A 12,049-nucleotide genomic window follows, 5' to 3' on the forward strand; every position below is an offset into this window, starting at 1 on the left:
TTCGCCCATATCAAATTCCTTCCTTCCATGAATAGTTAGATCGTTGCGCTGTGTTAAGTACTGTTACTCACCTCCGCACAAGCATAGCATCCTTTCTTTGACGCCATGGAAGAGGCGCATTCTTGGACTTGAGGACGTTCCAGCAACCCTTCCATTGGGGTTTAGCATTGGGCTGTAAGGACCGAGCCGCCAGAATTCTCAAGTTGGTGCCCGTTTAGGATGCCCATCGGATACAAGCAACTGGCGGGCTAATCTTCGACGCTGCTGTGTGCTGGCGCGTGGTCGTCACAATGACGAATCTGGTGTCGACAGGTAGTTCTCGATACTCCTCAGTTCGCAGCGCTGCGACGAAGAGATCGGCAATGAAGCGGGCGTTCTCTTCCTTGTTATGGAGCCTTCGTGCGTTCGCAGTAGCACCAGCCCCGTAAGCGCTGAACCGCCACCTTGTACGTGCAGTTTTTTCCCCTGCGACGGTGAAAGCTGTACGACGGCTCTGTCGCCGATACGGGACCAGCCCTGTGACCGTGACAAATAGAGATTGAAATTGGTTTCGTCTTGATAGACGATCATGTTTTCCTTAGCAACATGGTCGTCGAGCTTCTCTACGAACGCTTTGCGCTTGATCTTGTTATCGGAGCTGTTCATTGTGGACTTCTCAATGCGTATCTTCTTAGTGCTATAAAGCATGCCTTGGAGAGCACGATTAACGGATGACTTGCCTACAACAACACCTAAGTCGCTACGCAGTCTGTCACATAAGTTAGTCAAAGTAGCCCTGCAATCCTCATCAATATACTCCTCGATTTTTGCATCACTTCAGCTGTCATTCTCCCACCGCGCCGGACCGACACCACACCGTGTCTCGCCGTTGGAGCGTTGCTCAGTTTAGCACCTCGAGCAGTCTCGTAGTTTGTGTCCTTGTGGATTGCAGCAAGTTCCGCACCACCACCTTCGCGGACGACACGCCTGACCCACTCCTTGGCTTGCTCTCGATGTGTGATCGCGCAGCGTGTTTGTGTTGACGGCTGGAGAAGAGATTGCTAAAGTCGAAGTGAGGAACGAGAATATTTAATCCTTCCGTCAGTCCCAACAACGTATCTGTGAGCCACTCGTTGTCTTTGTGTCAGCAGTACATGAACTTGTGCTATGGATTCGTTTTGGCGCCTAAATTTGGCGCTCTCACATTGGTTGGGACAGGAGATGAGCAAATTTGCTCAGGTTGGGAATAGTACTATTTTTGTCTGAGACGGTGACTTTTTTTTTCCTCTCATCTCCTTTTTTCACATTGCCTGGAAAACTTTTCAGTCAGCCCGGGAAATGGTGTAGTCGTCCTTCTGGGTGGGACAGTGCACTAAATGCCTTCGAAAGACTTTTTTTTACGCTCTGCAAGCAAGTTATGGTTTGCGCGCTTGCTTATGACATCGTAGCAGCGCACACTCTGCGTTGAACCATCCACCACTATGCATGTTCAGTGAGCTCCGTCAATATTCAGCGGCAAGAAATTTTGTTCCAAGATGGCTGCTGCTGTCAAGCTAAGTGTCGTGGGTGGAATACGCAAACGGCCTACCTGAACACATGGGTGATAATAGGAGAAGACGTACGAACAACGGTGGAAAGAAGGGACCAGAAACTGTAACAAATTCAAGCACACGGTCGCACATTGCACGTTATAATAGAGGCTTTATTTGCATTGAAAAGTCCGAAAAAATCACGTACCTGTGGCCACGAACTGCTGAGAAGCGGGGGGATGCGAAACAACGCTGTTCTTAGGTCGTTCGGCGGAAGTGAAGGAGGGAGAAGGTTTAAGCTTCTGGCAACGCGGGGCAGAAAGGTAAGTGGCCACAAATTAGTAATTTAACTTATCTACAAACATGGCCAATCAAGGTTTAAAACATGCAGGGAACCCGAAAATGCAATACTAAGATTAATACATCGACGTGAGCTGAGAAAATTAATAATTCAATTATTTGCATTATTCCGGCCCATACTCGAGCGTACCTTGTCCACCGCACTCAGGTCCCACAAGTCGCGATTGTAGTTCAGAAACATTATCATCTCAAGCCTGGCTGGAGACATTCGCTTCCGTAGATCAGACAGCACCAGCTTAGCAAGAGAGAAGAAGCGCTCACACTCGTTAGACGTTGGCGGGATGTACGCGACGTCAACGTAGTGCGAGCGCTTCACGACCTTGCGTTTCTTGAACGCTGCTCTCACAATAGAGCACTCCTCGGCGACTCTTGAAGACGACCGTTCGAGATCAGGGGACCTATATTCAGCGCAGGCTAATTTTTCCGCGACGTTTAGCGCCTCCCCACGCTGTAACTTGACTAGACCTTGCTCTAAATTGGGGTTGTTCACTATAGATGCCGCTGTTGACAGCCGAGGCTGTAGGGCTGGGTATTCCTTCACAACCTGGTCAAAAAGACGTCGCGAAGCGGACAAAGTTAGCGTAGACTTCTGCAGCTCCTTGGTAACGGCTTCAAAAGCTGCTAAATCTTTAAGAAGCGCCTTGACGCGCTCGTGCTCCGCACGCCGTAGTAGGAGAGGTTGCACATCATGCTCCACGAGGACATTGAGGCCCAGCTGAACAATTGCCGGCTGGAGTTTGGCGTAGCGCTCTACCATCTCGTACGTGCTCGACCATCTGGTGTCGTTCCTCAGCAGAGGAGACAGATGGGAGACGCGGCGAAGAATGGCTCTACCTTTGATCGTACGCAGCTTGGACATCAAGGTATGGACCTTGGTTATCAACTCGTCTTCGTTCTTGAGGAAGTCCTTGACCGCTAAATTAAAGCGGTGGCTAGCGCATCCGATTAGCGGTATAGCACCCTCCTTCCGGCCAATGTACTGGTTAACGGAGCAGTTATCGCCGACCATGAACTTCACTGCGCTCCAAGGCTTGTTGTATCGCGACAGCGTATCAGCGATTAGGTCGTACTGGCTCTGTGCGCTAAGATTTTCCTCCGTCTCTACGGGTGAGAAAGCTAGCAGCACGAAGCGACGAGATAAGCACTCTAAGTCCTCGTAGTAATCACTGGCCGCGCTGCTACCGGTTTTACCGGTATTACCGGTGGCACTGTCAAATACCGCAAAGATTGCAACGTAGTGACGGTTGCTGCTTGTCCAGCCGTCCAATACGAGACCAAATGATTCGGGTAGCTCACTGGCTACACGGCCCTCAACTACCTCGAACAGCAATACTATATAGCGGAGTAGCGTGTCCTCTGACACGGTAGAAAGTGCCACATTCAGCCGGGTGAGCCTTCGCTCCACAAATGCAAACGGGAGGCGCTCACAAATCACCCATTCGAGCCAACGGTGTAGATCCCGCGTACGTTGGCTGACTAGGCAAAGGTTTAGGGAATTCTGGCGGCGCGCAGCTTCTTGGGCTTCTTGCTCATAGTCCTCGTGGTTGCGTCGTAGGTGGTTTAGTAGATTCGTGTAGCCGTTGCCCTTCTTGTACTGCTTGCCGCAGGTCGTGCAGTTGTAGAATCCGTCACCAACCTCAGCGAAGAGCATTGAGCAAATTTGGCTGCTCGTTAGGACCATGATGGGCAGAGAGGGCACTGTAGCGGTAGAGGGGTGCCCAGAAGACTGTAGATTGAATTCTGAATGGATGTTTGGTAGGTTTGGACGTGGCCGGCAGCCTGTATTGTAAATGGCTGGTAGCAAGCGACCCTGTGGACTTTGTTGGCATGCACCTTAGCAATTTATGAATGAATTGTAATAAATTCAAAAATGAATTGAGGGGTAAGAATTAATAATTAAATTAAAAAATTAGGATTCATTTTTATGCATATTATTTTTTCGGGTTCCCTGAAAACATGCAAAAAAAACTAGAACTGATAGTAACATCGGCTGAAGATTTACCGTTTCGATAAACCAAATTGTCGGAACGTTGTTGCAAGTGACAATACTGCACCAAAGACAAAGATGAATAGCAGTTGATATTTAAAGAGGTACTCTTGAAGGAGTGATCGAAGCACAGGTTCGTTTTACACTGTGCTATTCACAACAGTCTCCCCAGGATGCCATCGATACAGCGCTCCAGAACTTCAAAGAGTGGCGATCGCTGACTGGCTCACGACCATGACGAGCGATCCTTCACGCGGCGTGTAGCCATTGGCATCGTTGGGGGTCAACAGGTCACCATCCGGGCCATCCTTCGGGGTCGTTGGCTCGTCGTAGGACTCGCGACGTCCCTTCACGTACATGACACTCATCATCGCCACCACAACAAGCGCGACAACCGCAGCAACTGCTCCAATGGGGGCACTGACGGATGCCGGACTGGGAGCTGAATTCGTCGTCACATTGACGCTGCCAGAGCTCTGAGCGAGTGCATTCTCTTTCGACGTGTCAGCTACAGATTCCGTTTCGCCGGTCCCGGAAGATGAAGAGTTCGTCGCCGTGCTTTCAGTAGCTCCCTGGTCTCGCAACACTTTGCAGCTGATGAGATACTGGTTAGCTTCGTTTTTAAAGTTGCGGCACAGCCGACATGAAGTCCTCGCCGAACAACCGAGAAGCGTCGGAGACGCCACGTTGCAGCGGCTTTCGGAGACGTACGAAATGCCTTCCAGTCCAGATCGCGACACAACGGACGAGCAGGTAGTGCTAGTCGATGCTGAAGTGGGTGACGGCGTGTTTGCCGGGGCGGATGTCGGCGAACTTGTCGGTGTCGTAGCGGTCCCGGTAAGACTAGAGCACCTTATAAACGGCGCGCTTTGCGCGGTCGCTCTCGTCTGGCAGAACCGGCACTGTCCGCTCTGGAAACATCCCAAGCCGTTTGCAGCGCACGAAGGATTCGACGCTGCCACAGCTGAAATCCCCACACCTTGGTCACCGACCGAGACGAACGACTGACAGGCAACGGTCGATTCCTGTGGAACTTTCGGACTCTTCGTGGACTCCGTTTTGCCGGTCGATTCGGTAGGAGAAGGCGTCGCGCCTGGGATCGCCGAACACAATTCCAGATGCGAGGCCTGACTGGTTTCCGACGTCCTACAGAAGCGGCATTGGTCACCGGACGGGAAGCATCCTAAGCCACCAGTCGTGCAGGAAGTGTCGGCCACTGCACTAATTCCAACGCTCTGGTCACCGGACGACACCCTGTCAGCACACGACGTAGCTGCTTCTGTAGTCCCTGTATTGAGCACAGTAAGCATCAAGAAGAAAGCGCTCGAAACCTGAAGAGCTCGCATCGATACTCGGCAGGTAAACGACTAGAACTTTCGAGTAGGAAACAGTCTGCCAATTGGCGAATGAGCTGCACCGCAACTCCACCGAACGACGAGGCGCTTGAAGCGAGTGAGGATAACGATGACAGCTTGCAACCCACAGCATCGCAAGCGGAGTTCTGCTTCACGCACGTTCTCCGCTGGGTGGAAAGCTGTCACGTTACTTGCTTCAAAGGGTGGCAAGTGTCAAGTACATGTATTTTCCTAATCTATTTCGCGAAACGACCCCACGCCGTCGCAACCAAGTGCGGTTGCAACGTCGCGAACTGCCTGTTTCTTCGCTCATTCTGTCTAGTGTCGCCACTTGATCTCATGGCCATTGAGCATTGGTGGCTCGAGGAATCCTCTGAAGTTTCGAGTCTCTGCATCCCATCGGGCCCCATACCCCAACGCGTTGCGGATTTCCATCGTCGCATGAGCGTGCGGGAGACTATGAATGTTTTTCCACGTAGCAGAAGCTAGTAGCTCACGGACTTTGGTCTCGGCGCGTAGATTCTTGGCCTTATCGTTGCCTTTTAACTCACCCCACCAGCCACTGGAGCTTCTGGCACAATGTTTGCTAAACGCTCGCGCACCGACCGTGAGCGGCTCATCGGGGGTATGACGCTGTGCAAACGCTGCGAGACATTGACGAAGCGTAAGAGGGGCCAAGGTGCGACTTCCCACGGTTTGCTGGAACCCCAGCAACGTCAGAAGCCCACGGGCGCCGCCGAAGTCGTCTACAAGTGCCGTTGTTGCTGTTAGAAGTTCGTCATCGGTGTCACTTATGACTGTAGCGATGAATGAGTGGATAGCGTCTATGGAGACATCTAGAAGTTGCTTTCGACTTGTGAACTCGGGCGTCACGCCTTCGATTGAGGCTTCGTCTGTGGTGAATGGCAATGTCCGGAGCGGATTCGTCCCGGTCGAATGCCACGTGTGGATAATTACAGCCACTTGAAGAGTGTATGATGTCTCTGACATCCCCACCAGAACTTCATCAACTGTCATGGATGTCGCTTGGATACCGTGGTCGCTTTCGTCGCTACCAGGTAGCAGCATTTGAGAGCGGAACTGGGCGGGGTCTTCGGCATCCTGAACGGACGCATCGCTTGAGAAATACGTTCGCAACGCCTGCTCAATGCAAGACAAAAGTGGCGATGGGAGGGTTGCCATTATTTTGGTCTTTGCAACACAGTGAACGACCATCACTCCTATTATGTAGCCAATTTTTTGTGAGCGACAAGTGAAAAGCGAAGAGTGGAGTTTGTCTATTTGCAAGTCGCTAGCGGCCTCAAATGTTCATAAAATAGTGGAGTGAAGAAGTGTAGGAGGGGAACAATCGAATCACGCAGCTGTGAGGGCTTCACTGCAGTCGTCATCCGATGTTGGAGCCACGGTCGAAGTCGGGGCCTCTGTTGGAGCAATTGATGGAGTCACTGTCGGAGTTATCGAGGCACTTGAAGCTGTCGCCTTGCAAGCGGCCAAGTGCGCGCTCTGCGGTGTGCTGAATGTCATGCAGAATCGACATGGGGTACCAGAGAAGCACCCCACGCCACCGCTGGACGGGCAATTGGGGGCATCTTCACCTGAAATACCGACGCTCTTGTCTCCGGGAGACACCTGGTCAGCGCATGACGCGGCCTTCGCGACTTGAACCCCGGTCCAGACCCAAAGCAGCACCATTCCGGTAATCCGGAGCACGCGCATCTCGATACCTGGTCTCTGCGTTGGCTGGTAGCCGGGCAAACGAACAATGTAGCGCATGAATGATAACTCGCTGTGATACTAAAGATATCGGAGACCTGTCATCAGACCGTGAAGATGAGGCAGCTAAAGATATCGGCGTGCCGGCGTTCGTGACATTCAACTTGAATTGCAAACTTTTAGCTACACAACCAGATTCAGCGTTGTTGCATTCGTCATGACGGGATATCTGTCCTTGTTGTAGTGTCGGAGAGCGCTGGCAGCCCAGGGGCCGCTTATATGAAACTGTATTTGCGTACGTTAAGCTTCAACCAGTTGATCACCTTGTTTTCATGCCCAACGGCTATTACTGGCACCTTCGAGTGTCCCGTTATTAGTACTCGTATGCCAGTGGTCTGTCGCTCGCTTCTTGATCTTCTCCTGCCTCGTGCGTAGCGACGTAACGTCTATCAACGTCGAAGGGGCCAGTAAAGCACGCGTGCACCACTCTAGGCAGCCAGCTGGGGCGTTTGAAGGCTGGTGTGCTTCTGAGACGACCCCCAGAGCACCTTTGATCCCTTGCTGGCACCGGAAGAGACGCAATCAGATCTCGATCGCCCTCTCCGTCCGCACCTCGCCCTGATCTATGAACAACCTCGAGAATTCCTTCATTGCCGGTGCTGGCGCCTATGTCAAAGGCAAGTACGCTATCACATCGACAGGGGTCGTCCGAAAGGGAACAGGACGCGCCTTCAGCGTCGTACCGGAAGAGCTGGAATGGGGCGGACAGGTGATCGGTCGAGGCGCCAGCGGCTGTGTGCTGATCTCGCGTCACCGACCGACCAATACGCCGTTGGCACTCAAGATGATTAACATGTACGACAAGATCAAACGTGAGCAGATAATCCGTGAGATCAACGCGCTGTTCGACGCAAAGTGTCCGTGTCTCGTAACTTTCTTCGGCGCGTTCCTCCGTGACGGAGCCGTGGTGCTCGCTCTCGAGTACATGGATGGAGGATCATTAGAAAACGTAATCCATCAGCTCGGTACCATTCCAGAACACGTCCTGGCTAGCATGGCCTTCCAGATCCTCCACGCGCTGTCATATCTCAAGACAAACAAGCGCGTTCACCGCGATATCAAGCCGCCCAATATTTTACTTAACAGCCAGGGTCAAGTCAAACTCTCGGACTTTGGTATCGCTTCCGAGCTCGGCAACTCAATCGGTAGGTCTTGATCGTCCGTGACGAGGCTTTATCAACTGCCATCTCTGACTTGTGTGTTCTTGCAGCCATGTGCGGTACGTTTGTAGGCACCTTCCGCTACATGTCGCCTGAGCGTATACAACACACGCAGTACAGCTACAGCTCGGACATCTGGAGTCTCGGTCTCGTGCTCATGGAGGCCGCAACTGGCGTGTACCCGTACCCAAAACACAAGGCTTGCATCGACATGTTGCAGAGTGTACTGGAAGCACCGCCGCCAGCTCTGTCGCCACAGTATTTTTCTCAGGATTTCTGCGACTTTTTACACCAGTGTTTGCAAAAGAACCCGCTCGATCGTGCGTCAGCGGATGCTCTGCTTGAATCACCTTGGCTGCAGCGCTGCGGGGCTGTTAGTACGTTAAATTTTGCCATGTACACGCTGTCTGATAAAGTCTAGCACTAACGAGGTTTGTTGATTTAGACCTCGAGAAGTCGATCGGTAATGTGCGGCATTGGATCGACTCGCTGCAATAATAATTTAATATACCACTTGATCATTAGAGAATTAGAAAAGGGAAATACACAGCTCACATGCATTGTCGGCTAAAAACTCGCTTGTATTGTTACATAATATGATAAATAATTTCTTGTTGCGACGGAAAAGTTGCCGTTTCGACTATGAGGCACCATACAGATAAATTTCCACGTCACTCACTGGTTCTCCGACTCGTCGGACGAGCAGTTGCCCATGATGTAGCCCATGGCAGCTTGTAGGCACGCGAGATAATAAGCGGCCTCCGAACCATCCTGGGATTCATCGATGGCGTACTGCTCCATCAGATACACTTGCGAATGCAAGTGCGGCAGCTCGCAACGGCTCAGCACGTACACCAGTAGAGGCAGGAGCACGTCGGCCGAGATACAGCTACTGTCCAGATCAAGTCCGTCCTTGGCCTCGCGATACAGTGTGCAGACAGCACGCATGAAGGAAGCCAGCACACTGGACGGCACCAGGTGCGGGATCTGATTAAACGCCGCGATCGACTCGCTGAAGATTTCCTGTTGCTTGGCCTCCTCGGGGATTTGCACCGGCACACTGACTTCTTCGAGGCTCAGTTCACGCATCTTGGCTGCGTGTTCACGCCACGCGCCATTAAGTTCATCCAAGTCGGCTGCGGTGCCACGGTAGCAGGCGCAGGCGAGACGGCTGAACACCATGTGCTCCACAAACACACGAAGCGCGGGGAGCTGTTTGTTCTCTAGCTTGGCCTCAGTGGCCACAGCAGTCACGATCTCCTGCACTAGCGACTGCATGACGTCGCGCGGCTCTCTGTCATCGAAAACCGTCTTTGGTCCGGGCTGGCTACTGGCGCGTGTGAAGGACCGCATGGTGTCTAAGCAGAGCTTGTCCAGCGCCTTCTTAAGCTCGGGTTTGAGTAGTTTCTGGCGGCTCAATAGCTTCTCGAAGCGCACCAGTGCGGCTGTGGGCTCGTCTTTAGCAGAAATCACATTGTGCACCTGTTCTAGCAGTTGCTGGAGCGTCAGACCACTAGGTTGTAGGTTCTTCTGGCCGTGCAGCTCCATGAGCTTGCCCAGATAGCTGGCCTGTAGCTGTAGCACCTGTCTCAGCCAATCCTCGGCCAGCGCGCGATCTGAATGTTCGATTCCGTCTAGTAACGTCTGGCTGGCGGCAAAGCTGCCTCGATGGCGCTGCGATCCTGTGACCAGATCGTCAGCCTCATCCAGCGCGAGCAGCGTCCGCATGTCGCTGAGCACGGCCAGCGAGCGGTTGCCCGTGGCCACCTCGGCCACGAGCTGCATCTGTAGTAGCGCCACCTGATCGCGACGGCTAGAGCTGAGCAAACATTTCACGCTGCGCAGGAGTTCGCGGCGCTTGGACAGGCGGGCCTTGCGCTTGAGCACGTGCTGGGACTCCTGCTGAATGCGACGCGTAAGCTGGTCGAGTGCCGAGGACGTGGCCGAGTCGTCGGAGACGGCGGCGTCGAAGCTGCGCCAGCGGCGCTGTGCCACATCAGCAGTCGGAATTGCATGATCCACGCCGCCGAACGAGAATGTACTGGGGATTGATGTGCGGCGACGCAGCGCGGCGGCCTCGGACTCGATCGCCGCCGATGCAAAAAGGGAGGCTGCGGGTGCTACAGTTTTAGCGTCCACGACGCGCTCGGCCGTCGAGTTCCCGGCCGATACGCTGAGATCCTCAAGGCCCATTGTTATCTTTCTGATGGCGCAGACCTGGGCGGCTAATTCCGGGCAACTTACACACGATAATGAAAAAGCAACTATGAGCCAGAGTAAGGCAACGTTGAGGCTAGCGGCAGAAAAGGCATTCTCTCAATTTCACATGCGTGCGCGAGTCGTGGCGGGCAGCAGCGGTACCGCATTTGGCAGCTGACATCAGCTGTAGAAGGGGATACGTTGCTGCAGGTAGAGAAATCAATTGAACCTTAGTAAACACAAGTCAGCGCAGAGTAATCCAGCGGAATGCAGTATCTATAATAGAGTGCTGACAGGTTTAAAGATTTGAAATCGCGTGCGAAGGGTCGGAATAGCGGGTAGTCTTTTAAATGCATTTTTTTAGGACCATGAAAATGCTGCCACCTGGTGCTTCTTACTATCTATGGCTACTAGGCGCTAGAGGACAACATGGAGCATGTACTGATGCCTTCTGGGTGGGGGAGGGTAGTGTAGCTACTAGGTGGCGCAGCTGGGCGAAATATGCCGCGGCGTCTGAATCCACCAGACCCCAAACACCGGAGTCAGCTGACGATCTCCATGTGTGAGTATCGCACCGCCACAGCAGAGCGCGAAGCTGGGTTCTTGTTTCCGACGTCGCAGCGGCCAAGATCTTTTTCAAAGTTTTTGCCCTTCGCAGAGAAGAGAAAAAAAATGTCCTCGAGAAAAAAGTTTTCCTGGCAATTGTGCCTTCGTTGTCGGTGAGCCGGCTCAATCGTACCCGCAGAAAATACACCTTTTCAACTTCAAAATGGCGACAGAGTGACAAAACGTAAGTTCAAAATGACATGACACTGACACTTAATATTTATGGGAGTATTTACGTTTGGAGTTCATTAGATGAAAGAGGCAAAAAGTGGCGGCAACTACTCCCGCCAATTTTGGTGGACGCTGGCTGGCTGTACGGCGTCGATGGAATCAGTGGACACTGTTGCTGCAGTTTGTGGCCGCACTGCCTTTCATTCATTTAGCAATTCTCACTGTGCTTCCTACCCACACAGCAATGCTGTACGACGACGCTACCGTTCGACGGGTTCTCCGTGCAGCTCACGAAGGCCAAGATTGGCGCGATGTCGCGCTCAAGAACGACGTCAAGCTTCGCACTGCTTACCGCTGGATCAATGCTGACCTCCTCGTACTCGAAGCTATCACCCCAGAACTTTGCTACAAGTGCTCGTTGCACACCATGAAGTTCCATGCGCGTGCGATCCAGATGAAAGATATGCCTGTAGGAGAATAAAGACAATATCAAGTTTGGCTTTGCTGGCTCCTATGTTCGATGTCATTTTGAACTTACGTTTTGTCACTTTGATTTTACCTGTCGCCATTTTGAAGTTGAAAAGGTGTAGTCGTGCTTGAGCCGCTGCTCACGACTTGCTGGCTCTTCTGGGGTGCTTGCCTGCTGGTGTTGCAGAGACCGAAATACAGACAGCAACACGATGTCAAGCGCGGAACAGACAGCAAATTTGAATTCAAGGCTCCGTCTTATTTTGAGGTAAGTTATTTGGAAGCTCTAAATAAGAACAGTGGTTACATTCCAATTCAGATCTCGCCGAGATGGACAGTGGTGCTATCTTCGAATAAGCGTGACGACGAGGAATCCCAAGATCTTTCCAAGACGCTGACGACAGCCAGCCACCCATTTCTACCAAAGGCTTTATCCAACACCGGAGGCGATGTTGACGCGGC

The 12,049-nt window shown here is 52.4% G+C and overlaps 6 protein-coding genes across 6 annotated transcripts; 2 read left to right on the forward strand and 4 right to left on the reverse strand.

Moving 5' to 3' along the window:
* Positions 1-4,055: 4,055 nt before the first annotated feature.
* On the reverse strand, positions 4,056-5,201 carry PITG_00121 (sporangia induced predicted protein; the record flags this gene model as incomplete). Its single annotated transcript, XM_002908702.1, has 3 exons — positions 4,056-4,290; positions 4,357-4,896; positions 4,966-5,201. 3 exons carry the CDS (start codon positions 5,199-5,201, stop codon positions 4,056-4,058), a joined length of 1,011 nt encoding a protein of 336 aa, XP_002908748.1.
* Positions 5,202-5,528: 327 nt separating this feature from the next.
* On the reverse strand, positions 5,529-6,392 carry PITG_00122 (uncharacterized protein; the record flags this gene model as incomplete). Its single annotated transcript, XM_002908703.1, has 2 exons — positions 5,529-6,220; positions 6,266-6,392. The coding sequence occupies 2 exons, from the start codon at positions 6,390-6,392 to the stop codon at positions 5,529-5,531; spliced, it is 819 nt and encodes a 272-aa protein (XP_002908749.1).
* Positions 6,393-6,507: 115 nt separating this feature from the next.
* PITG_00123 (sporangia induced hypothetical protein) lies at positions 6,508-6,960 on the reverse strand (the record flags this gene model as incomplete). Its single annotated transcript, XM_002908704.1, has 1 exon — positions 6,508-6,960. One exon carries the CDS (start codon positions 6,924-6,926, stop codon positions 6,564-6,566), a length of 363 nt encoding a protein of 120 aa, XP_002908750.1.
* A 588-nt stretch (positions 6,961-7,548) lies between these two features.
* Positions 7,549-8,641, forward strand: PITG_00124 (ser/thr kinase; the record flags this gene model as incomplete). The annotated part of the gene is made up of 3 exons (XM_002908705.1): positions 7,549-8,128; positions 8,194-8,520; positions 8,589-8,641. The coding sequence occupies 3 exons, from the start codon at positions 7,549-7,551 to the stop codon at positions 8,639-8,641; spliced, it is 960 nt and encodes a 319-aa protein (XP_002908751.1).
* A 68-nt stretch (positions 8,642-8,709) lies between these two features.
* On the reverse strand, positions 8,710-10,380 carry PITG_00125 (uncharacterized protein; the record flags this gene model as incomplete). Its single annotated transcript, XM_002908706.1, has 1 exon — positions 8,710-10,380. One exon carries the CDS (start codon positions 10,334-10,336, stop codon positions 8,819-8,821), a length of 1,518 nt encoding a protein of 505 aa, XP_002908752.1.
* A 983-nt stretch (positions 10,381-11,363) lies between these two features.
* PITG_00126 (uncharacterized protein) lies at positions 11,364-11,600 on the forward strand (the record flags this gene model as incomplete). The annotated part of the gene is made up of 1 exon (XM_002908707.1): positions 11,364-11,600. The coding sequence occupies one exon, from the start codon at positions 11,364-11,366 to the stop codon at positions 11,598-11,600; it is 237 nt and encodes a 78-aa protein (XP_002908753.1).
* Positions 11,601-12,049: the final 449 nt, after the last annotated feature.

This window comes from Phytophthora infestans, genomic scaffold, assembly GCF_000142945.1.
Source record: "Phytophthora infestans T30-4 supercont1.1 genomic scaffold, whole genome shotgun sequence".
NCBI lineage: Eukaryota > Oomycota > Peronosporomycetes > Peronosporales > Peronosporaceae > Phytophthora > Phytophthora infestans.